Source organism: Equus caballus, chromosome 1 (assembly GCF_041296265.1).
Source record: "Equus caballus isolate H_3958 breed thoroughbred chromosome 1, TB-T2T, whole genome shotgun sequence".
NCBI lineage: Eukaryota > Metazoa > Chordata > Mammalia > Perissodactyla > Equidae > Equus > Equus caballus.
The window spans coordinates 128,265,790-128,291,228 of record NC_091684.1 but is presented as its reverse complement, the minus strand read 5'-3'; the positions used below and the strand labels follow the sequence as shown (position 1 = coordinate 128,291,228).

The 25,439-nt window shown below is 45.8% G+C and overlaps 1 protein-coding gene, 1 long non-coding RNA gene and 1 other non-coding gene across 3 annotated transcripts; all 3 read left to right on the top strand.

Moving 5' to 3' along the window:
• The first annotated feature begins 4,515 nt into the window (after positions 1–4,515).
• Positions 4,516–5,274, top strand: LOC100050136 (high mobility group protein B1-like). The gene has a single exon (XM_070232523.1). It carries the CDS (start codon positions 4,546–4,548, stop codon positions 5,182–5,184), a length of 639 nt encoding a protein of 212 aa, XP_070088624.1. The 5' UTR covers positions 4,516–4,545; the 3' UTR covers positions 5,185–5,274.
• An 11,864-nt stretch (positions 5,275–17,138) lies between these two features.
• On the top strand, positions 17,139–25,000 carry LOC138924331 (uncharacterized). Its single transcript, XR_011439336.1, has 2 exons — positions 17,139–22,556; positions 24,525–25,000. It is a non-coding gene; the product is annotated as an uncharacterized lncRNA (long non-coding RNA).
• Positions 17,468–17,537, top strand: MIR184 (microRNA mir-184). Its single transcript, NR_032780.1, has one exon. It is a non-coding gene; the product is annotated as a microRNA mir-184 (primary transcript).
• Positions 25,001–25,439: the final 439 nt, after the last annotated feature.

Sequence of the window (25,439 nt, the reverse complement as noted above, 5' to 3'; positions counted from 1 at the left end):
GGTCATGTATGACAAACCCACAGCAAATATCATTCTCAATGGAGAAAAACTGAAAGCTATCACTTTAAGAACAGGGACCAGATAAGGATGCCCATTGTCACCACTCTTATTTAACATAGTATTGGAAGTCCTAACCAGAGCAATCAGGCAAGAAAAAGAAATAAAAGGGATACACATTGGAAAAGAAGAGTGAAACTGCCACTCTTTGCAGATGACATCATTTTATATATAGAAAACCCTAAAGAATCCACTAAAAAACTTCTAGAAATAATAAATGAATACAGTTAAGTTGCAGGATACAAAATCAACATACAAAAGTTGGTTGCATTTCTATACACTGACAGCAAAGTAGCAGAGAGAGAAATTAAGAATACAATCCCATTTACAACTGCAACAAAAAGAATAAAATACCTAGGAATAAACTTAACCTAAGAGGTGAAAGATCTGTACACAGAAAACTATAAAACATTGTTGAAAGAACTCAAAGAAGACACAAAGAAATGGAAAGATATCCCATGTTCTTGGATTGGAAGAATTAACATGGTTGAAATGTCCATACTTCCTAAAGCAATCTACAGATTCAACACAATCCCTATCAAAGTTCTAACAACATTTCTCACCGAAACAGAACAAAGAATACTAAAATTTATATGGAACAACAAAATACCCCGAATAGCCACAGGATTCCTGAGAAAAAAGAACAAAGCTGGAGGTATCACACTCCCTGATTTCAAAATATACTACAAAGCCATAGTAACGATAACAGCATGGTACTGGCACAAAAACAGACACATAGATCAATGGAACAGAATCGAGATCCCAGAAATAAACCCATACATTTGTGGACAGCTGATATTCAACAAGGGAGCCAAGAGCATACAATGGAGAAAGGAGAGTCTCGTCAATAAATGGTGTTGGGAAAACTGGACAACCACATGCAAAAGAATGAAAGTAGACCATTCCCTTACACCATGCACAAAAATCAACTTAAAATGGAATAAAGACTTGAATGTAAGACCCGAAACCATGAAACTTCTAGAAGAAAACATAGGCCGTATGCTCTTTGATATCTGTCTGAGCAGCATGTTTTCAAGTACCATGTCTGACCAGGCAAGGGAAACAAAAGAAAGAATGAACAAATGGGACTACATCAAACTAAAAAGCTTCTGCACAGCAAAGGAAACCATCAATAAAACGAAAAGACAACCTAACAATTGGGAGAAGTTATTTGCAAACCACATGTCAGATAAGGGGTTAATATCCAAAATATACAAAGAACTCATACATCTCAACAACAAAAAAACCAACAATCCAATTAAAAAATGGGCAAAAGATCTGAACAGAGATTTCTCCAAAGAGGATACATGGATGGCCAACAGGCATATGAAAAGATGCTCAACATCATTAGCTATCAGGGAAATGCAAACCAAAACTATAATGAGGTGTCACCTCACTCTGGTCAGAATGGCTGTAATTAACAAGACAGGAAACAACAAGTGTTGGAGAGGATGTGGAGAGAAGGGAACCCTCCTACACTGTTGGTGGGAGTGCAAACTGGTGCAGCCACTATGGAAAGCAGTATGGAGTATCCTCAGAAAATTAAGAATACATCTACCATATGATCCAGCTATCCCACTGCTGGGTATTTATCCAAAGAACTCGAAAACACAAATGCATTTAGACACATGCACCCTTATGTTCATTGCAGCATCATACACCATAGCCAAGATTGGGAAGCAACCTAGGTGCTCATCAAGGGACGAATGGATAAAGAAGATGTGGTATTTATACATGATGGAATACTACTCAGCCATAAGAAATGATGAAATCCAGCCATTTGTGACAGCATGGATGGACCTTGAGGGCATTATGCAAAGTGAAATAAATCAAAGGGAGAAAGTAAAATACTGTATGATCTCACTCATAAGCAGAAGATAAAAACAATGACAAACAAACACATAGCAACAGAGATTGGATTGGTGGTTACCATAGGGTGAGGGGCGAGGGGGGAAGGCAAAAGGGGTGATTAGGCTCACATGCGAGGTGATGGACTATAATTAGTTTTGGGTGGTGAACATGATGTAATCTACACAGAATTCGAAATATATTGTGATGTACATCTGAAAGCTATATAATGTTATAATCCAATGTTACTGCAATACAATAAAAAAGAAGGGGGCCCAGCCCGGTGGTGCAGCAGTTAAGTGTGCACATTCCGCTTCTCCACGGCCCAGGGTTCACCGGTTTGGATCCAGGGTGCAGACATGGCACCACTTGGCACGCTGTGCTGTGGCAGGCGTCCCACATATAAAGTGGAGGAAGATGGGCACGATGTTAGCTCAGGACCAGCCTTCCTCAGCAAAAAGGAGGAGGATTGGCAGTAGTTAGCTCAGGGCTAATCTTCCTCCAAGAAAAAAAAAAGGAAAATATTCTTCTAATCTCAGTTCACAGAGTATTTTGTTGTTGTTAGATATTGCATTTTATAAAATACCTTTTTGCCTTCTAGTGATATGATTATGTGCTTTTTTTGGTCTTTGTTTTTTATGTCCCATTTTTGTCCTGTCGATGTGATAGTTGTACTCTTTTCTCTCACTACACTTAATCCCTGAGGACTAAGAACAGAACTCTTTGACTTTGCATTTGAGACCCTTTAAAGACGGAGTCCAAAAGGACTTTTCCAGTCTTATGTCCCATCTTGTCTCCCAACTCACTTTAGCACACCTGGTGATGGGCCTTTCCCCAAACACACAAAGCTTTTTGTAACCCCTCATGCTGTTCACTTTGTCTGAAACGCAGCACCCTTATCTTCCAAATGGGGACTCCCTCCCCTTCACCCAAACAATCTTCAGAGCCAGGGAGACCAGATGTCCTGGTTTTCCTGGAACAGTTCTGGTTTGCACCTGCTACCCCCGCAATTTCGCCATTCTCAAATGTGTCCCTGGGTTGGACAATCAATTATGTGGTCATGCTGTCCTTAGATAAGTTGTCCCTGCTCCCAAGCCCTGGTCCCACAAAGAGTTGAATTTCTCTCTTCTGTGCTCCCATACCTTCCTGTGCACACTTTCACTGTGGCATTTATTGCACTCTATGCTCCCCCAGCAGCACTGGGCTGGCATCCATTGGTGCTCAATACAGTAGCCAAGGCAGCAAGGTTGTTGGTTGAATGAACCTCACTTGTTTTTTTTTTTTTAATAAGAGGAGCTCTCCTTCCAGAGTACCTCCCCCCTCACAGTATACGCCCTCTGAGGCTTTTCTGATGGGCAGCATTGGCTATGCTGCTTGGTCAGCTAACACCAGTAGCCATACGCACTCAGAGAAGTGAGACAGGCCCCTGGAAGGGAGTCCTGCAGGAAGCTTGCTGCCTCAGGGCCATTAGGAAATGCAAGCCTTGGGCTTGGTGCCTGCTGAAGGAGGAGAAAGGAGGAGAGGAGAGGAGAGGGTATGGAAGGTAGGAGGAAGGGATGGAGAGGAGAACAGAAAGGACAAGAGAAGACTGGAGGAAGGAGAGGAAGAGGAGGAAGGTGGCAGATTGGGGAGAAAGGGAGGGATGGAAGGGGAAATAGAGGAAAAGGAAAAAGAGACAGAGGCCGCCCCAGGGCAAGGCTGTGACGGCTGTGCCCCTCTCATCGCTCTCACGCAGCTATTTTTGGGGGAAGGGGTTTGTGCTAATTTCTTGGCTATTTGGGGAATCTTTGAGGGCATATTCACCCGTCTGGAATGTCTGAGGTCTCACCAGCCTGTGATTATAGAATAAGGTTATATTCCTCCTGACTACTGAAATTAAAATAGCATAAAGCTCCGCTGCCTTTGATGTTAGAAACAGCTCCCCTTAAGGAGTCCTGCAGCCCTACTCCTGAGGGCTTTTAGGGTGCAGTCTCATGTTTGTTCCGAGGGCAGTGTTCACCAAGGCCTTGTACCACGACCCCCCTCTTTCCTTTGCTGTTTGCTGCCTCTGATGCCCAAGACCCTTGGGTAGGCCCAATCCAGTGGGGCTCAGCCGTTCCAGCAATTCCCCTGCTCCTACCACCTTGATCTCAGAGGAGAGGGACTCTGTTTCCCTTTTGCTCCTCAGGTCCTTCCCTCAATTTTCTCCTGCATAGCAAACCCTGGGCCCTAATCTTGAATAAAGCTTTGTTGAGAGTCGAGAGAGAGCAAATGAGCAGCACAGCCCAGTGGTGGCTTACAAAGATGTCTCTCTTTGGTATCCTTTTCAAGGGACTTCCCAGCCTGGCCCCCATCCTGCAGGCACTCTGCCGGGCCCCTCCACCTCGCTCCCCCATTCTCCAGGGCCATGTGGCCCCTGAGATGAGGCAATTTTACCTCCTCCCAGACCTGCCTTTGGAATCTACATTGGTCTCCTGTGGCTGCTTTAACAAATGACTACAAACTTGGTGACTTAAAACAGCAATTTACGGGAGGCTACGTCTGGCTCCCGCTCTCACAGTCATTGCAATACACTGAGTTCCATAGAGACAGCGCCGGGGCAAGTGAGAGCCGGACAGGCACTGGGAGACTCTGTGCCTTGCTGAGGAAAAATAATTAAACATGGGCAAAGGAGAGCCTAAGAAGCCGAGAGGCAGAATGTCATCCTATGCATTCTTTGTGCAAACTTGCCGGGAGGAGCACAAGAAGAAGCACCCAGATGCTTCAGTCAACTTCTCAGAGTTTTCTAAGAAGTGCTCAGAGAGGTGGAAGACCATGTCTGCTAAAGAGAAGGGAAAATTTGAAGACATGGCAAAGGCGGACAAGGCCCGTTATGAAAGAGAAATGAAAACGTATATCCCTCCTAAAGGGGAAACAAAAAAGAAGTTCAAGGATCCCAATGCACCTAAGAGGCCTCCTTCGGCCTTTTTCTTGTTTTGTTCTGAGTATCGCCCAAAAATCAAAGGAGAGCATCCTGGCCTATCCATTGGTGATGTTGCAAAGAAACTGGGAGAAATGTGGAATAACACTGCTGCAGATGACAAGCAGCCTTATGAAAAGAAGGCTGCTAAGCTGAAGGAGAAATACGAAAAGGATATTGCTGCATACCGAGCTAAAGGAAAACCTGATGCAGCGAAAAAGGGAGTCGTCAAGGCTGAAAAAATCAAGAAAAAGAAGGAAGCGGAGGAAGACGAGGAAGATGAAGAGGATGAGGAGGAGGAGGAGGTGGAAGATGAAGAAGAAGATTATGATGATGAATAAGTTGGTTCTAGCGCAGTTTTTTTTTTCTTGTCTATAAAGCATTTAACCCCCCTGTACACAACTCACTCCTTTTAAAGAAAAAAATTGAAATGTAAAAAAAAAAAAAAAAAACCGAAAAAAAACCCCCAGCAATTTACGGGCCAGCCCTGGTGACCTAGTGGTTAAGTTCGGCACGCTCCACTTTGGCGGCCTGGGTTTGGTTCCCAGGTAAGGACCTACAACCGCTCATCTGTCAGTGGCCATGCTGTAGCAGTGCTCACATACAAACAGAGGAAGATTAGCAGTGGATGTTAGCTCTGGGTGAATCTTCCTCAGCAAAAACAAACAAACAAACAAACAGCAAGTTCTTCTCTCACAGCTCTAGAGGCCAGAAGTTCAAAATCAAAGAGTCAGCAGGGTTGGTTTCTTCTGGAGGTTCTGAGGGAGAATCCATTCCTTGCTTCTCTCCTAGCTTCTGGTGGCTGCTGGAGATCCTTGGCATTCCGTGGGCTTGTGATGCATCACTCTAGTCTCTGCCTGTCTTCCTGTGACGTTTCTCCCTGTGTTCTCTTTCCCCATGTGAACATCAAACCTCCCTCTCTTTACTCCTATAAGGACACCAGTTATTGGATATACCCTAAATCTACTCTAAATCTAAGATGATTCATCTCAAGATCCTGACTTCATTGCATCTGCAAAGACTTCATTTCCAAATAAGGTCAGATCCACAGGTACCAAGGGTTAGGACTTGGACATATCCTTTTTTGAGGTCATAATTCAACCCGGAGTTCTTAGTTCCTGCTTCAGGATGGGCACTTTCCGGGAGGAAGGACCGTTAACTCTATACCTTCTACAAGTGTAGTCTTGCTCTTTGATCCCCACAGACAATTAAATTACATGGAACACACTAGTCCAATATCCATCCTTGTTATATATGTCCTTTAAAGGGGCAACTTGGAGCTACTTACTGAATGAATTGAGTGGACGGTGGTGCTCTGACTAGTAGGAGGAAAGTGCATGCCATACACTGCAGCGCATGAGGCACTAACTGCTCGTGGAGGAAAGGCAGGGTGTCCACAGAGGTCGTTAGCCCCTGTGTTGTAAAAGCAGCTGAGTTGGAGCCGACAGAGGTAGGCCAGAGGTCCTATAAATGTCTTGAGGCATCTTTAGGAGAAAGGAAGCCCAGGAAGGCTACAGAATGTTAATAGCCAGTGTTGATAAGTAGAATTAGAAGACACGAAGGGGTCACATAGTCCAGCTTTTCTTAAATTGTGCCTCCCAAGGAACAAGAATGCCTACTGCCTACTGTAGGCATTAAGTAGGAGCGGGGCTGGGAGAAAAGTCAGTTCTGCGGGTAAACCAGTGAAGGAAATGCTGGGTGAAGTAGAGACAGATGCATTTCCATACTGAAGAACTTCTTGGTATCTTAAAGCCAAGGGTTGCAAACTCAAATGTCTGTGTAGGCCAGGCAGGAAAGGGAGATGAGTGGGGACTGTGGGACAGTGGAGAGTATAAACTGTCTATGGAGTCATTCATTGTAGAACAGGCATCTCTGGCCCAACATAGGGAGCAGTTGAGGCTGTTGAGGTAAGGAGACAAGGGCAAAATACACAAATACCGGACGACCTGGGCAGAAAGAATTTCCAAAGTGGCCCATGGGGCAAACGGAGCCCAGAGGAAGAGAGAGGCGGCATGGGCAGCACACCTGGCTCTGCCTCCCCTGAAGCTTGCAGTGTCCCTCCACATTTGCATGCTTTGCATACTTGCTGGCCCCAAATATTAATGTGCTGGGTAAAATTGTGTAGGAACCAATGAGAGCTCTGCAACAGATTGACATCTTTCTTCTGGCTACCAATTGGTGTGAACTGTTTTGTGTTGTAGCAGAATAGACTATACTCTTGTCCCAGTCCCCATACTGAAGACCTCAGTTCAGATTCCAGCTCAGGCTTCCCTTCTTAGTAGCTATGGGGCTATGAATAAGATTTGAAACCTCTCTGAATCACTGTTTCTGTTTCAGTTATTCATGACGGTGTAACTACTCATCCTCAAACCATGTCTTAAACCAATGACGCTAATTTATTTTGCTCAGTTAGGCAGTGACCTCGTTCAGGCAGGCAGTTCTCACTCAGGTCTCTCAGGTGGTTGGGGCTGAGGTCCTCTCGAACTCTTCTTCACTCACGTGTCTGGGCTGGGAAGGCTCACACAGCTGGGGCTGGAGTAGCCAGGATGCCTCAGGCATTGTGCTCTCACATGGGGGCATCATGGCATTGGTCTCCTTATTTGGCAGCTCAAGGGTCATAGAACGAGTGTCCCAAGAGAGACCAGCAGAAGCTGGGTGGACCTTTCTAATCCAGCCTTGGAAATCACACAGCATCACTCCTACCTCATTTTATTCGCTGAGGCAGCCACACAGGCCCACCTAGGGTCAAGGGGGGCGGCCAAGGGCTCCACCTCTTCATGGGATGAGAGTCAAAGGTCTTGTGGATGTCTTTTAAAACTATGACGCTATCCAATTAATTGGATTAATAATACAACTTCACATAGAATGGATGCACCACAGTTTAACTGAATTTTCCTAGTGGCCATTTTAGTTATTCCAGTTTTGTGGCCATTATGAGTATTGCTGAAGGGACCATCTTTGTGCATAGTCTTCCCTTTCTATTTTCTCCTGCTTCCCTGGGAGGGGATGCCAAGAACGGAGACTGCAGGATCAAAGGATCGGGGTATTTTAGTCCACTCTTCGGTTTTTACTTTAAAATATGTTTTTATAGAAATATTATAATAAAAAATTAAAATATATTGTCTCTAGTATATTTGAAGACATCCTGAGAAGGTAGCTAGAAAAACAACAATATATTATTTTAATAAAATATGTTGTTTTTAAATATATTTGAAGACATGCTGAGAAGACTTCCAGGCTGAATCACCCTCTGCACACCTTAGTTGTGTGTGTACATGGGCTGTGCGGGTATTTTGGGGCCTGGACTGAATATTATCTTTGGTTGCTTACATTTCACCTTCACAATGCATAATCAAAATGCTTTTGCTGAAATGTAGACAGGTTCACAGCTCTAAAAACAGCTCCTGTGCTCTGCAGGAGACAGTTATCCTTTTGAGAAACTCTGATGTGTCCTCACCAGTTGGGGCCAGGGCAAAGAAGAGAGTACGTAAGGGGACTTGCTATGCAGGGAGTTGCCTGAGTTACAAGCCCATGCTCTGGGTAGCATTTCTCTGCCTTTTAGAAACGTAAGCCCACGCCCTTTCCTAGCCTTTTTCATTCGATCTTCTCAAGGTCCTAGTAGCCACACAATTTTGTGTAGTGTATTATGGAAAATATACAGGCATTTGGATAAGATTTTCTCGAGCTACATCTTTCCCTTTCTAAGGACTGGACTGCTCAACTGGAGGTTGAGATTCTCTGCTCTCTGCTAATAAGACTTTGGTCTTCTTGACCAAGACCAAGGAGAAGTCTGGAGATGTGGCTATTGCTTGAATGATTATCATTAGGGCAAACCTCCTTTGGGCCTAAATTGTGTAGATAACTGCTTCTGTAATTGACTTCTCTTTGCCATATTGACACATGGATTTTGAAAGGGCTAAGTATTTCCCTCTTAAGTTTTTGCAAGGTTCATGGGAGAGAGTTGGGATGGTAAAACTTGTTTTCATTTGGCTGTGAACTTAGCCAGTGGCCTTAGGAGAGAGTTCTCACTTGGTTAAACCCTTTCACAGCAATATGGCACAGAAGATCCAGGCCTGTACTTGAGAGTCAAGAAACTAGAATCTTAGTCCCAGCTCTGTCATTTATCTAGTGGGTGACGGGGCAAATCCCTTCTCCTTTGATGCCTTTAGACACCCCACTTGAGAAGTATGTAGCTGAACTTGGCCAACCCCTACAGACATCACAGCTCTAAAACTTGAAGATGTGTGACAGTCGTCCCTGATGGTCTCACTCCAAAATCCCTTTGTTTTAGAATTCCTTCCATCTTTCTCCTGCTGGTTCCATCCAGAAATGAGAGCCTGGGCATGCAGGAGAAGCAGATACTATATTCTTGGCAAAAGGGGTTTAAATGGTAGGGAGATTGTCTTAGGCTGGGATCTCCCAGAAGCACATCCTCAGACAAAGACTTGAGTACAAGTGGTTTATTTAGGAGGCTGAGTGGGCAAGTGAGACAGGGAGGAGAAAGAGACCAACACAGAGTGTGTGAGCAGGGCACTACTGTGGGCAACTTGGTCTCAGTCCTGCTGGTGACCTCGGGGAGAACATAGCTCAGACATGTCTGCCAGAGGGTGAGATAACTCTGGTGTTTTTCTCCCAGAAGTGTTAACTCCTGAGTGTGTCCAGCTTGCCCCCTGCCCAAGGTGAGAAAAATCCCTCAGGTGGAGCACTGCAGATGTTTGCAGCAGCAGGCATGTACAGGAAAGGTGGAGCCAAGAGGATATGTGTCGGGGCATTGGCAACATGTCCCACTGCTGGTGCTGCATGGATCATTTTTTTCTGATTTTCTTGGTTGTTCAATGTAGAGTGCATAGGAAATATGTGTGTGACAGATTCTACATGTACTTATGCAAGTTTTGGTGTATTTTGACGTTTCTTTTGTGTGGTAGACAGAGATTGTATCAAAGTAGAAGGAAATGTCTCCTTTGGCAAGATGCTGGAGACATGGGAATGATATATGCAGGTCTAAGTTGAAATCACACGACATTGGATGAACTTATGAAGCGTGGGAGGAGTTTGTGGAGAGAACAACGATTGAGACCTTATGAGGAAGAAGTTCAAGTATGGAAATAAAGACATGCGTGGAACTTAGATACCCAAGAGCATTGTGTAAATGAGGATTGCCTGATGGTTTTCCCACTGATGTGCTTCCAGTCAGTGCAAATTAGCCAAGAGTTCGTAAATTCACCTTTTCTCCCTCATTCTGTCTGCATCATTGCTGTGGAGAAGGCAATCTTAGAGGCGCAGAGAAGAAGAGCCAATACCACCCACTTTGATAAGTATTTGTGGGCACTCATTACAGCAGACAGAACACTCAGCGTTCAGGGTACTAGAAGAGTAGGACAGCCTTTGTCCTTCAAGAGAAGGTAGAGTGAAAAATGGCTACAGTGGGTGGGGAACTAAAGACCAGGAGACAGATCCACATGTCCTCCTGGGGCAGAACAGAGCAGAGGGTCTTCCTCTGACTGTCAGAATCCAGGCAGGCATCTCAGAGGCATCTGAGCTGGGCTTTGAATTTGGATAGAACAGGTAACCTGAATGAAGAGAACCACAATGGGATGAAGGATGGAAAAGGAACATCGAGGGCATGTTTGCATTTCATTGGCTGGTCTAATGTGGCCGAGATGTAGGCTTCATGCAAGAATATCACGGACCATGAGCCAACCCTGATGACCTAGTGGTTAAAGTTAGGCGTGCTCCCACTTCAGTGGCCCGGGGTCAGTTACCAGGTGCAGAACCACACCACTCATCTGCCAGTAGATATGCTGTGGTGGCGTCCTACATAGAAGAACTAGAAGGACTTACAACTAGAATATACAACAACGTACTGTGGATTTGGGGAGGAAAAAAGAAGGAGAGAGAAGATTGGTAACAGATATTAGCTCAGGGTGACTCTTTCCCAGCAAAAAAAAAAAAAAAAAAAAGAATGTCATGGACCACATAGTGGGAAAGGTAGGAGGGGCCAGGGTGTACAGAGCCCTGAATGTCAGGCGGAGGGGGTAGGAGTGGGTGGTGGGGGCTATGGGAACCACTGAGGCTTCCAGAGTAAGGAAGGATGGGGGTGGGGTCCTTTTAGAACAAGTCTCTGAGAGTTACTCAGGACCCAGAAGGCCCAGTTCAGAAACAGGTGTGTGGAAGCTAGGTGAGGCTGTCTGGGCATGTGGGCAGTGAGACGGCTCTGCTCATGGAGGTTTCTGAAAGCCTCTACCTTTGGTTTTCTTTCTTTCTCCCGGAGAGCAAGGCACAGATCCAGGACTTGAGCCCTGGTCTTTAACCCCCAGAGAGAGGCTGCCTTTCTGGACTGGTTCTGTCCAGTTTCCATTAAGAAGCACGTGATCTGGGTCTGCAGAGTGGGCTCGGTAAGGGGTGCTCCCAGAATGGAAATCCCCAGGGTTGGAGGCTATCAGAGGCAGAGGGCAGACTCTGGTTTCTCCAGGACGACTGGGTCATGTGAGGAAAGTGAAAGCATGTGATGGAAGGCAAGGATGGGAAACTTGATTTTGAGGTTTATTTTTTTTAAGGATATTGGCACCAGGACCAATATTAACAAAAACTTAAATTCCTAAACTGTCCCTCCCCCAGGAAATCATTTCCCTGCTTCTTCATTCACTCACCAAATATTTACTGAGAGTCAACTATCTGCCAGTCTAGGCACTTTGGAAGCAACAATGGACAAAGCAGGCAAATTTCCTGTCCTCCCAGAGTTTATGCTCCAGAGGGGGAGCCAGAGGATAAACAAGAGACAGACAGCTGTGTGGGGTGCTGTGTCACCGCTGCTCCTCGTGGCTCCCAGCTGAGGGGCTGCTTTCCTTTGCTTGGCCTTCAAGACGCTCCCCAGTCTGTACTGTCCGCCTCTCCAGCCGTTCGCTTCCGCCCATGCTCTGAGATCCAGCTCAAATGCTCCGTCCACTTGCCTCCGCCTGGACACACTTTACTGCCCTGGCTCCGTCGGAGTTTTTGTTCCACTTTATGCTTACAACCCAGCTTTTCTGGGACCATTCCAATATCAATCATTATTTTTCTTGTCTTTTCTTATATTCTTAAGCCCTGAGTTAGGATCATAACCAGACCCCAAGTTTGGTTGGGATTTCTGGCCCCATTTCTGCGCTCCTATTATCTCTCATGTCACATTTAGTCTGCTTAGTGCGCTCTCTTACCCCATTGCCTGGGAGCTCTGGTTCAACTCTGTGTCTCAGGGCCCCACCTCAGAACCCAGCACACACCTGATGTTCACACAGTGCTTCCTAGACAAGCGATCAGACTGGCTTGTGGGCTTTGGAGGGAGGCAGATGCTGGCCAAGGCCCTCAGAGCCAAGAAGTATTCAGAGAAAAGTAGCTGGTTCTTGACAAGCTGCCTCCAGCTCTAAGGCAGGCTGACTTCAAAGGAAAGTGCCTTCCCTGGCTTCCAGTCCAGGGTCTGCAGCCTCTCTGCAGCCATGCCTGGTAGATATTTATTATTCTTCATAATATATTAAATGCAGGTGCTGACCTCCGTTCCGGGTGTGGCTTGCCTGTTACCACTGATGTTCTCTGAGGACTGAACTGAGCAGTCCTGCAAGCAGACGAGCAGAGCCTGGGGCACATTTCTGCTCAAACAGGCCAGAGCAAACACTGGGTGTCTCAACTGAGCACATTCCTGAGCTCATTAAACTGGGCGAAGTGAGCCCAGCCGGATGGAGACCCGGGAGGAGACAGAGGTCATAGCCCCTGAACACAGCTGGGCAGGGCAGCGTGCTCTAAAGGTTTTGGCACTCGATCATCTTCCTTCCCTCTGCCTGTCCTGATTCAGTCCCTTCCACAGCCTGTTTTATCCCCCAACCATGGGGCAGGTACATCTGTGCCAGCTTTGGGGGAACAGGACTGGCTGGTTGAGGGTCGCTATCAGCACTGCCCATAAGGAACTTACTAATGGGTGGGCAGACAGGCTGTGGCAGAACCAGTCAGTCGGCAGGAAAGGATTATGTGAGATGCAAAACTAATGTGACAGACCGCCCGGCCGGAGAGCTGGAAGGGTGGAGATTTCGTAACCCACGAGAGTCAATCAAGGCCAAAGGAGTTACAGAAAGCACAGGGTGGGATCTTCAGGAGAACTGTTTGGACAGGGTGCCCCTGAAAGATGGGCAGGGCGTGGTTCCACATCTCAGCAATTATTTTGTTTCACCTTCAAGCCTGCCTCCTTGACCATGACCGTCCTTTGGTGTCTGGGCTAATGAATAGTAAATTGTTTCAAAAGGCATGCATGACGTGGAATCTTCGTGAGTGGTGTTGAAGGTTATGCCCACTCACTTTTCTTTGCACTTAGAAAGGGAAGGTGATGTGGGAGAAATCAGATGGAGACAGAACTATCTGGGATTCAATTCCTACGAGCTGTGAAGCATTGGACAAGTTGCTTAAACTCTCTGAATCTGTTTTTCTATCCTACAAAAAGAGGATGATGATACTTTGAGTAGAATTGGTCCCTAAGAAAGTTTACTGTATTGGCAGTGGGAAAACTCAAGTCAAATACATGAAAGTATATTTTAGAGGATATATATTAAGAGCTTCAATGATATGTAAATTAGTGGTTTTAGCACACGTTTCAATAAAAAGCCATGAAGACACAACAAAAGGAAGAGATGGAGGCTGGAGAGCGTTTTAATTCCGGGGCCACGGAGTGAGTGAACCAAGGGGACAGGCTGTGATTGGGCACGTGGGGCAGAAGTTCCAGCTATGATGAAATTGTGTGGGCAGCCCCTCCAGATTTCCTGAGTAGGTGGCCCCCTCTTCATGTTGATGACATTTTAATAACAAAACCCAGGTGCCAATGAAGTAAGCCTTGGCTGGGGTGGAGCAGTGTGTGGTGCGAAATCAAAGGGCTGTACGGAGTTTTCAGCCCGTGGGTGTCCTGGGCACGGTGCATGCCTGGCACAGCTGTGACCAGTGTCAATAAACCAAGGGTTGCAATGTGATAGTCTCCTCTTATCCACTTGTTGGCCATGCTACCTGGAAGGGACCTTGGAATGGAGAATGACGGGGCTTGTTGACTGGAGTTTAATGAGTCAACATTGTGTGCTTGATTGCTCTCCATGACCCTGCTGCCCCTAGGAAGGGTGAGCCCACCCCAAATACGTACTGCTCAGTGTTGTTGAGAGGATTAAATGAAACAATATACAAAGATGAACCGAGCCCAGCATCTGGCCTGTAGATCTTTCCCCAAATAGAATTATCATTACTTGCATTATTTAGTTATTTAGAGAATGTGTTAAGTTTAAAATTAAATTAAAGAGTAGGGCGCCATCCTCACTGCCACCGTGTTAATTCAAACTCTTACCACCTCTCACCCGCCCTGAGCAGCAGCTGCTCAGTTGGTTCCTCTGCTGCCGGTCTCTTTCTAAGCCTTTTGCTCCTTGGTACCTAGAATCAGATGTGACCAGAACCCCAGAGCTTCCTCTTGCCTGCCAGATAGGACCCCAATTAATTAATTAACCTGATGTCCAAGGTGTTGAGATTGGCCCTGACCTTATACCTCCAGCCTTATTTCACACCGTCACCTCACCCTGGGCTGTTTGCTGTTCCCCAACGGGGCTCTTGCCTCACACTTTCATCCCTTTGCATATGCTGTTCCCTCTGCCTTTCAATCCCTTCCCTTTTCTCTGCTCTTAGGCAGAGGTCAAATGTCACCTTCTCTCAGTCTCCCCAAGGCAGAATGCATGGCCCCTTTCAGAATGTGGGTTAGTATCAGCCATGAGCTTCTCGTTTCCTTGGGTGCAGAGACTGAAGTTACCCCTCTATCCGCACCATCTAGAGCAGTCCCTGGCTTGTCAATGCCTCTTGGATGAATTGAATTATAGTGAAAAAGCCCTGTGCAAGTGAATTCAATGGAAAGGGTACAAGAAATGTAATTTTTAAGCAATCTCTCTTATTTAAACACCCAACTGTGCACGTCATTTGGACTGGGGAAGCAAGACGGGAGAAGAGGGATCTTTGAAATTTAACTTCTTTTCCTGCCAAAGCATTAGCTTTTGGATCAGGCATGGAGGAGAGTAAGGAGTTGTATTTTTAGACACTCTCCAGGTTTGAACGTTCCAGACTACCTTTATAATTTCCAAGCTTCTGTTGGTGTTTACAGAAACTGAGGCCCTGTTGTGAAGACAAGGATTATAAGAGCCCTGAAATAGGACAATTGCTTTCATGGAAAAACAAACGAACCGTTGCATTTTCTCCTCTGTCACAATTTGGGTCCTTGAGAGGGAATGACTGGGCCCTGCAGGTCTGGTGGTTGGTCAGTTACCACTTTCCTCCTCCTCCCACCACTCAGGCCTCCTATCTCTTCTCTGAAAACACCCGCTTTCTGATCTACGTCATAAGCATGTTCTGATCTAGGGTCAAAGACAAGAGAGCTGCATCCTTGAGATTTTGGCAGATTTCACCCTGGGCTCCAGTTTCCCATGTGGACCAAATAGGATTGGACCAAATAGGAACGAGTGTGTTGTCCCTGTGCAGTTCCAGCTTCCCCAGGAGGCTGACCTTAGGGACCCTAGAGTGAGCTCAGACCATCTCAAGTCAGGGTATTCCTTTCTCCCACATGCCTGGACTCCTTGACCATCACAGCAGTCACCCCCTCAAGTCCTGGGACTGGCTTGATTGTTCCATTGGCCAGAGTACTTGATTCCATTTGTTTTTCTGAGCCTGGACCCTTGATACTTCACCTTCAAGAGTCAGAGGGTTGGAGCTGTATAATCTCTTCTTCAGAATAAGGAGCTGGTTTCCAAAGTCCTGTGGGTAACTGGTGCCTTGTCTATGGGATCGAGATGGAGCAGAAGGTCATCTATAGGACTTGACTGGTTTGACCCTGGGACACGATCCAAGTGGCCCAAGCAATGCACCTTTTGGAACATTAGCTGAAATAGCTGCCAGCTGGTGGTCAACTCCTGGGTCAAGATCACTGTCTGTGCCTGTATTATCTTGTTAATGACATCAGCCATACATCTGTTGAAGTCTCTGTGCTGAACATTTTTTCTGGCTTACCTCTCTTAACCTTTACCACAACCCTGTGAGATAGGATTGTCACAGCCATTCTGCAGATATGGAAAGTGAGGCTCTGAGCGGCAGAGTGACTTACACCAAGCCAGTAAATGACAAAGTCAGGATTTAAATCCAGTCCAATTAACTACAAAGGTCATGCATTTGATTTTATACAACCTTTTGAGGTAGCTATTATAATCCCCATTTTTCAGAAGAATCTAAGATTTAGAGAGTTTAAGAGACCTGCTGAAGCCTTCGTAACCAGGAAGTAGCTTATGTGGGATTTGGACTTAGATATAAGCAGAAGCACTTTCCATCCCTTTTCTCAGTTAATTCTCACAGCAGGGGCCAGCCCAGTGGTGCAACAGTTAAGTTTACACATTCTGCTTCAGTGGTCAACGGTTTGCTGGTTCCATCCCGGGTGCTGACCTTTGCTGACCTTTGCACTGCTTGTCAAGCCATGCTGTGGCAGGCGTCCCACATATAAAGTAGAGGAAGATGGGCATGGATGTTAGCTCAGGGCCAGTCTTCCTCAGCAAAAAAAAAAAAAGAAAAAGAAAAAGAAAAAGGAAAAAGAGGAGTATTGGCAGCAGATCTTAGCTCAGGGCTAATGTCCCCCACAAAGAAACATACAAAAATTCTCACAGGGGAGGTGGTACTATCTCTGTTTTATAGATCAGGTACTAAGGCCCAGAGAGATTCAGTAATTTGCTCAAGGTCACACAACCAGAAAGTGGATGGCAGGCAGGTGGAATCCAAAGTTGATGTTCTTCATACAACACAGTAGTGTATAGAGATCCATTCCTAAACTCTGGATGATTATTCTTTGGTTTCATCCTGATCTAGACAGCCAGGTTAAGGTCTCCACAACTGAAGCCATGTCGGTAGTTTTGGTTTCCAAAGACTCTACACGGATCAGTGTGGAAGGTCAAGAGTCAAGAGGGAAGAATCTGACATAACTGGGCGGTGAGCTCGTATGCATGAGAACTCACTTACCAGTTAGACTCAAACTCCGCCCGGCCTAATCCCATCAAGGCCACACAGCGCAGCCGACTCATCCAGCTCTAGCAGATTTGCAGCTGATGGGGCCTGGCCTGGAGCCAGCACCTCTGGAGGACCAATCCTGGCTGGAGGAGGAGACTCAAAGTAGGGACTTTATGAATGGCATGTGGGTGTGGGCTTAGAAGCAGAGCCGGGAGGAGCAGAACATGCTGGGCCCCCTGCCTCAGACCTGCAGGAGCTGCTGGGTAAAGACTTTGCTAACTTTGGTTTATTTATTAATTTTAAAATTTAAATTAATTTACATTTTTAATTGATTTTTTAGAAAATGCAAAGAATCCACTACTTTCCATAGTTATCCAGGGCTGCATGTCCCAATTTCTGTGTGCAGAAACAAATGTGTCACCCAATGTCAAAAGGAGAGACTCAGGGAGAGGCTAGGGCAAAGAAGAAGGGCACAGAGAGGCTCTGGGGGCGGGGGGATGAGTTGCAGAGAAGGTCAAGTGGACGTTGCGGCCGGGAAATCAAATGTCAGTTTTCATCTTGCCCTGCAAAGCTTCATCTAAACTTCTTCGCCAGCCAGTCACATCTCCTTATCACTTTTCCAGCCAGCTTTGTGACTCTAAGTGTTGGACGGAGAACTGATAAGGGTAGGTGATTGACACTCACAGCCTCCGGAAACCCCGAGGGTCACCTGTGCCTTGGGGAAACCTGATTCTCTGGCTCTGATGCCTCAGGACAGCAGGGGATGCGAACAGGAGGACCCCGCGGGTATCGGGGCCCTGGTCTGTGTTTCCCGCCAGAGTACGCTGGGGCAGCTTTTGGTTTTGTGCTTAGTGAGGTTTTCACTTTGCTCGTTCAAAATATGCTCTCTGTGACTGGGCTTAGGGTCTCTCCCATGGGAACAGTGGTTGGGTGGTTGGGGGGCCTATTCCTGAGGTTTCCTCATTATAGTTGGGAGGTAAATAAAGAGGCTAAAGGGCTTTGGAATTTTAGGCAGTTTACTTTAAAAAAAAGTGAGAGCCAGGATTTTCACTTGGTTCGAGTGAAAGTCCCATCCCAGACATTTTCCTCAGCAAATGACAGATACCCATTAAACTCCATTTTTAGGGATTATATATTAAGACAGAACATTTCATGGTACTAACTAAACTTATATTTTTTCTGTTATATTAAAGACAGTTATTTATTATGCTGTTGATTCAGAATGATCCTTTAAACTCACATTGCTTATACTAAAGTAAACTCAATAAATTTCTGTTGAATTGGCAAATGGCAGTAATCGAGTGACATAGAAGTAAGTCTAATTACACCGACGTGTAAAGACAAAACCACAGATTAATATTGCCATAACTGCAAATGCTTCTGTTTCTAGGATGTCAATACAGATTATTCACAATACATTGCATCCCAACTGAACAGGTACTATTTTTTTTATCCAATTGAGTATCATGATTTTCCTTAAAGAGTAAATAGAGTTTTAAAGTTAAATTTAAGAAGTTACGTTAAAACAGTGGCTCTCAACCTTAGCTGCAGGTTGGAATCATATGGGAGTTTTGAATAATCCTGATGTGTAGCCAATTACATTGGAATCTCCAGCATATGGCTTGGGCATGAGTTAGGCTGGGAACAGTGCAAAAAGAATGTGAACCAAGGCCATTCGTGCCCACAGAGGGGGTCTCTGCGCTCTAACGCAGTAGTGTATAGCCTTGGCTACTGGATATTGATGCCTGGGTCCCACCGCCAGAGACTCTGGTTTAATTGGTCCAGGTGTGGCATTGTGGCTATGCCCAGGTAACCCCAATGCATAGCTGTAATGCCAGCTGACATATCTGGGAGTCCAAGAGCCCAGATTCCATCCTGGCTGCATCCTCAACTCCTGTTATGACCCTACATAAGTCTTTAATGTTTTTATGTCTCAGTTTCCTTTTAAGTAAACTGGAACCTGGGGGTAATGAGTGAGTCAGTGTTCCCTCAGAGCCCTTTCTGCTCTGGAGGTTGAGGACCCTCGCATCTTCACCAAGTTGCAGTTACAGAAGGCAACTCAACACATGGCAGTCTCTGCTCCGAGTGCAATACTGTGGTGAGTGGCTTAGGAGTGCCACGGGGTGGACAGGAAGAGGCTGCTGGGAGGAGCGGAGAGTCACAGCCGAGACCCAGCCTCCTCCTTCGGCCAGGAAAAGGCCAGTTAGGGGCTGGTGGGACAGTGATGGGGCCATGTAAAAATGGGGCTGATTGTTCCCCATTCTCCCATGTGACACATGACGCTGAAAGTACCTGGTGGTCACTGGGTGAGACACTGTTGGGCTTGGAACGACAACAAAACAGAGCATCAGAGCATATATCTTTGCAGTTGATCCTCCAAAGGTTTTGTTTTGTTTTCCAGGTTCCTGATAACTCTGTCTTTGTGCAACATGAGTGTGTTTCCAGTTTTGTTTTTTTTGGGGCCTGGTCCAAAGACACATATGTGGAAAGATAGAAAAATATTTTGTATTATCCTTTGGATTATTTTATTATATATTATTAATATAAGAATAATGAAAAGTATAGCTCGCATTTATTTAAGGCCTACTGAGAACATCTCTGTGCAAAGTCCTTTACTTCAAAATTTTAATTTTCAATTTACTTTTGAAGGACATCATTTAATTACCACACTCACAGTCTGAGCTGAGTAGCACTATTATCATCTCCGGTTTATGGTTGGGAATCCTGGGGTCCAAAGAGGTTAAGTAACATGCCCCAGGTCACATAGTAGGTGGCAAAATCAGAATCTGAACCCAAGACTGTCAGGTCCTGAAGGCAATATGCCTAACCACTGCACTGTACTACCCAGAGTGGACCTCAGGAATATGGCAGAGACGGACCTCAATTTACAGATGCAGTGACAGGCCCAGAAAGGGGATGGACCTTTTCACCTACAAAACATCAGTTGATCCCCCACAAACAGGTCTGAGAGGCAGGTTTTAGAGTCACACAAAGTTTGCCGATGAGGACACCGCAATCTAGAACAGGCTACCTGCCTGAGGACACATGGCTGGTAAGTGGAAGAGTTGGGACCAAGTCAACCTTTTCCAGATCCACAGCCTATGCTCCTTCTACCACTCTCGCTGCAGGGATCGGCAGGGCATCGTGGTTTCCGTCAACTCTATTCACCCCTGAATCCCATGCACCTGGCATGATACCTGGCACATGGGTTCACAATAAATGTTTGCTGAATAAAAGCCCCCACAGACCTGACATGCACAGACACAGTAACAACACATACAGCCCCACCCTGGACCAAATGCAGCCTTTAGAGATTGAAGCTTGAGAATTACCTCAGCAAGCAGAGGAGCAGAGGTCCTTTTGTGAATATGTCCCATTCACCTTCTACATCCAGACTCTCAATCAGTGACAGCACAAAACATATATCCTGGCAAGCATCAAAGGTGACTTCAGCCATAAGCTAGTGAGGGCTCCGGGTGGTGATTCAGATCTGGGTTAAACCAACGTATTGACACAAGCAGATCCAGTGCTGCGCCCAGCCTCAGTTTCCTCATTTCATAGTGGAAATGTAGATGCCCTTTCTGTCACTGCACACCTCCCCAGGCCTGGGTCCCCCTCCCCCCCAGGGTTCATTGCCTGGGGTCAGGGAGAGGGGACGCCTCTATGATCCACTGTCTACAGTGACCCAGTGGGGCATGCAGGGCCCCCACTTCCCCTTTCTGCTCTGGGCTACTGCCTGATTGCCCATGAAAAGAAGGCTTACTTCTGGCTGGAAACCCCTGAGGCAGCGGATTTCGGTGTGAGTAAGCAATTCCAGGAGCATTAAGGGGAATGCAGGTTTATCTAGAGCACACAAAGCTGCCTGGGTTAGATTCAAAAGGAGGAGGAAGCCTGGGCTTTCTCAGGGGCCAGGCATGCAGCCCCAAAATTAAATCCCTGCAAAAGAATGTCTTCATCTTTATGGATGCAGGAAGAATCCAGTGTTTCATAAAAGGAACCGGGGACAGCAAAGCCACCTTCAGGAAATTCCCTCCATCCTGGATGGAGATCTAAACAGCTCAGATCCGAGGCCCCTGCTTCTTCCCATCCCTCACCCCAGGCAACCTCTAGGTGAACTTCCTTGATCTGAATTTGAGTGAAGGAGCCCATCTAATTTGCATAATCATTGATATTCATGAGAATGTAGTAGGAAGCAACATCTGTTACTTTACCATTCACAGACTGCTTGCACATAGTTTGCTTTATTCGATCTTTAACCACTTTACAGATGAGGAAACGAAAGCTCACAGAGGTCTCTGTCCCTGGCCCAGATCACACAGTTGGTGAGAGCTACAGCCAGGCCTCTAGTTGATATGCCCAGGCTAGGAGGCCTTCCCTGCCCCTGGTGACCATGCCCACCTCCGGACTGTGCGCTACATCTGCTGCTACTCTCACTTCTCTCCAGTATAAGTCAGGTGTTTATTTGTCTCACAAACAGGAGAAAGTGAGCTTCTGGAGGGCAGGGGCTCCAACCTACCTCCATACACTGAGCTTTTAGTACAATGCTGGCCACCGAGTAGATTGACAGTTAATGTCACTGAATGGATCCTGTGCTATTTCTGTTACACCCAAGGTGGGGGTCATCTGCCTGCTTACAAGACGTGCCAATAGTCAAGAGGCAAGGTGGTAGGTGAGAAAGGGATTTATTACAGCTTGCTAGCAAGGGGGAAGATGGCTCACTAATGTCTAAATGTCCTTGTCCTTGTCTTGTCCTTGTCTTACAGAACAGGGACGACAGGCCAGTTATATAGGGGGCTGGTCTCTGGGAGCAGGGGGCGGGCAGACATCTGGTCTTAGTCCCTGATAATCTTGTTTTCCTGGCTATGTATCAGAGACCGAAGCAATGCCCTATACCCTGATCTTTCAGTTGTCATTGATGGTGGCTATCAGCATAGACTCTTCTGTCCAGGTGTCATCACATTCCTAAGAAACTCAAAAGAACAAAGTTATCAGTTTGTAGCAGCTGGGAGGGGCCACAAAATCTGCAGAGCATGCATATCTCCTGGAGGGTGCGTATCTAGCTGGGTTAGTTAATCAGAGGTCATTCAAAGTTACAATATGGTTTCTTTTCTACAATATGGCTTCCCTTATGTCAACCTTGTGTTGAGCCAGTATCATTTCAACTGCCCCAGAAGGCCAGGGACTCTGATGACCAGAAAAATAATGACAATGGCAACAGCCAACATTTGCTTCTTGCTTATCAGTGCTTTGGCACCAGAGGCACGTTTGATTCTTACAAAGACCCGAAGGCCCTGACCATTATTTCCATGAAGTGGCCCAGGAGACTGAAGCTGAAATAAACCACAGGACTTCTCAAGGCTCTTTGGTGAAAAAGATGGAGCAAAACCTCCAACCCAACTCTTCCAATTCCAAATTCTACATGCTTATATAACATTCTTAATTTTATTCTAATCAATAAATGAATACTCATATATCTCTTGTTATGTGCCAGGCACTAGTTCTTACTTCATTTAATCCTCATGGCAGCTCCGGAAGCAGATTGTAGCATCCCTTACTGAGACTCAGAGTGATGTAGATGGTGAGTGGTGGAGCTGAATTTGAACCCAGGTCTATCTGATTCCAGAACATGGGATCTGTCCTTCCTGTGGCCCTGTACTGGCTTCTTGCTTGTTTTGCAGTGGGCTAAGAGGTGAGTTCACAACCACAGGCCACACCCTTAGCTGTGATTCAGATGTGCTGGGGTGAAGATGAGGTTGGGAGCTGGGGTCTCTGTGGAGCTGGATTTTCTAAGTTAGGAGAATTAAACCTGAGCCCCTAATTTTGGGGCACTGTCTAGGGCTTTGGGAGCAGTGGGAGGATGGGGCACCACCAAATCCTGCAGTCAGGGCTCCAGGCTCTGATGCCATGAAGAGGACAGCACCTCAATTTGAATGAGGAGGGAGCTTGGCGTTAGCACAGCCCAGTTCCCTGGGCCTGTGACCCCTAGGAGCAGGGATGGCTTGATGGCCCTGTAGGGGAGCAGAATTTGCTACCCCAAAATGTGCCTCTTTGACTAGATTATTTTTAAGAACAAAAGACTCAGGAAGAAATTTTGATGTTTCCCCTAGCTGCCTAAAAAAATTTAAGATAGAAGGTCTGTTCCAGGAAGAAGCTAGATATATAGATAACTATAGTGTAGGGGAGGAAGATAATTCCCCCACCCTCTAGGTCCTTCTGGCTGGTCCAAGAATTAAACTGACATGAGACAGAATAACAGGAGAAAGTCAAACAAAGCTTTATAACATGTATACATGGGAGAAACCCAGGAAAGCTGAGTAACTCGCCAGAATGGCTGAGGTTGCCACCTTAAATACCATCTTCAGCTAAAGACAAAGGAGGATGTTGGGGATAGGGGAAGTCAGTTATGGGAGATTACTAGAAAGAGCACAGTAAACAAGAGTAAAGTTATTGTGCAGATTTAAGTCCTTGCCTTCCACATTGATAAAAGAGTTTCTAGAGATAATAGAGTGGGAGACACCTTTACAAATGGAGATTTCCCTTACAAACCTAAATGTCTCTTACAAAGGGTAACTTCTGCTTGGTTTTCAGAGCTTCTCCCATGTCTGCAGTTTTTGAAAAAATAGCCAGCCCAAAATAATCCTCATGCCAAAGAGACACATCTTGAGGTGGTAAATTCTACTCCCCTACAATAGTATAATATGTTGGTGATTTTTTCTTTTTTTTTTGCTGAGGAAGATTCGCCCTGGGCTAATATCTGTGCCAGTCTTCCTCTATTTTGTATGTTGGTTGCAGCCACAGCATGGCTGCCAATGAATTGTGTAGGTCTGCACCCAAGACCTGAACCTGGGTGGCAGGCGGGGAGCACACCAAACTTAACCCCTAGGCCATGGCATCAGCCCACAATAGTATAATATGAACTAGGTGTGGTAGACAGGGAGGAACTTAGCAAGGCCCATTTGATCAAAGTCCTCTCCATGTCTCATTGCTATGCAAGGCATGGCAGACATTTGTTTACCAAACATTTGCTTTTCCATGTCCATGTGAATTGCCTTCCTCCCCTGTGAAGTCCCAAACTAATCCCACCAACATCCTCTTCTGTCTTTAGCTGAAGATGTTATTTAAGGTGGTGGGTCCAGCCATTTTGTCAAGTTACTCTGTTTTCCAGGGTTTCTCCCATGTATACTTGTTATTAAACCTTGCTTGATTTTCTCCTGCTATTCTGTCTCATGTCAGTTTAATTCTCAGACCAGCCAGAAGAACCTACAAGAGTAGAGGAGAATTTCTTCCTCCCCTAAAGCCCCATGCTTCAAAGAGCCCCATGCTTGGTTAAACTCTCTGCTGTCACCTATTGAAATCATTAATTTTTGACAAGGGACCCCACATTTTCATTTTTCACTGGGCCCCACAAATTATTTAGTCAGTCATCCCTCTGAGGGAGGCCTCTTCACTGGATCTTTCATCTGAATCACATGTGCCATTTCCTGGGGCCAATCACACTTTTTGCACCCAGGTTGGCTGCATTTGGCAGAGACTAAGCCCAGAGGGGGTCACTGAGAATGCCTGGACATCAGCTAGGGAGGAGGTTTTGGAGCCTGTGAGAACAGAAGGTGGTGAGGGAACTGGTCTTCAGGTCTAAGTCATCTTTGTGTCCTTGTAGCTGAACCCAGGAAGCTGTGGGGGAAGCACCATGCAGCAGACATGCAGGAAATGGCCAGGGGACCGTGGACTCTGTGACATCCTCCAGCTGCAAGTTGGCTGCACTCAAAATGCATCTCACCACCACAGTCTTGTCCCTTTATCTTTGCTCTTGTCACCTCACTTACCATTCCATAGCTGCTTACTTACCATTCCAAGGACTCAGTTTCCCCATCTTTAATGGGGAGGGAGCATTGGCAGTAGAGACCTAGATGAAAATGCAGTTGAGTGTTTGCCTGTCAAAATGTGGGGTAGAATGGTGTAAGGATAAGGGCAAAGCACAAGTCATGAAGGAGAACAAAGACCACAGTTTGATTACACAGACATTGTACAACTTAACATTTACAAACAAACTCTTGTATACTTAAGAGAATGGGTTATTTAGCAAATTGTATTGCTACTCGTCTGGAGGAAAATAAAACTAGATGTACAACCTCACCATATGCAAAAGTAAATTCTTCATGGGTTGAAAAAAAGGATAAAACTATTAGAAGTGAAAAGATGGTCAGAATTAACTATATAAAAATTTCAAATTAGGTATGGCCAAAGGGAACATAAACAAAGATGAAAGACAAATGGTGGTTGGAGTCAGTGCTGAGAGAACTTTCTGTGGTGGTGGAGATGTTCATCCTGAGCTGTCCAGTATGGTAGCCATTAGCAACATGTAGTGATTGGGCCCTTGAAATGAAGCTGGTGTGACTGAGGAAATAAATTTTAAATTCTAAACTTAAATTAGTTTAAATCTATATAGCCACAGGCAGTTGGTGACTGCCATGATGACCAGTGCAGGCCTGAGAGAAAATACCTAAAACTTATGTGATAGACAAATGGTAATACCTTTAATAAACAAACTCCTACAAAATGATAAGAAAAAGAC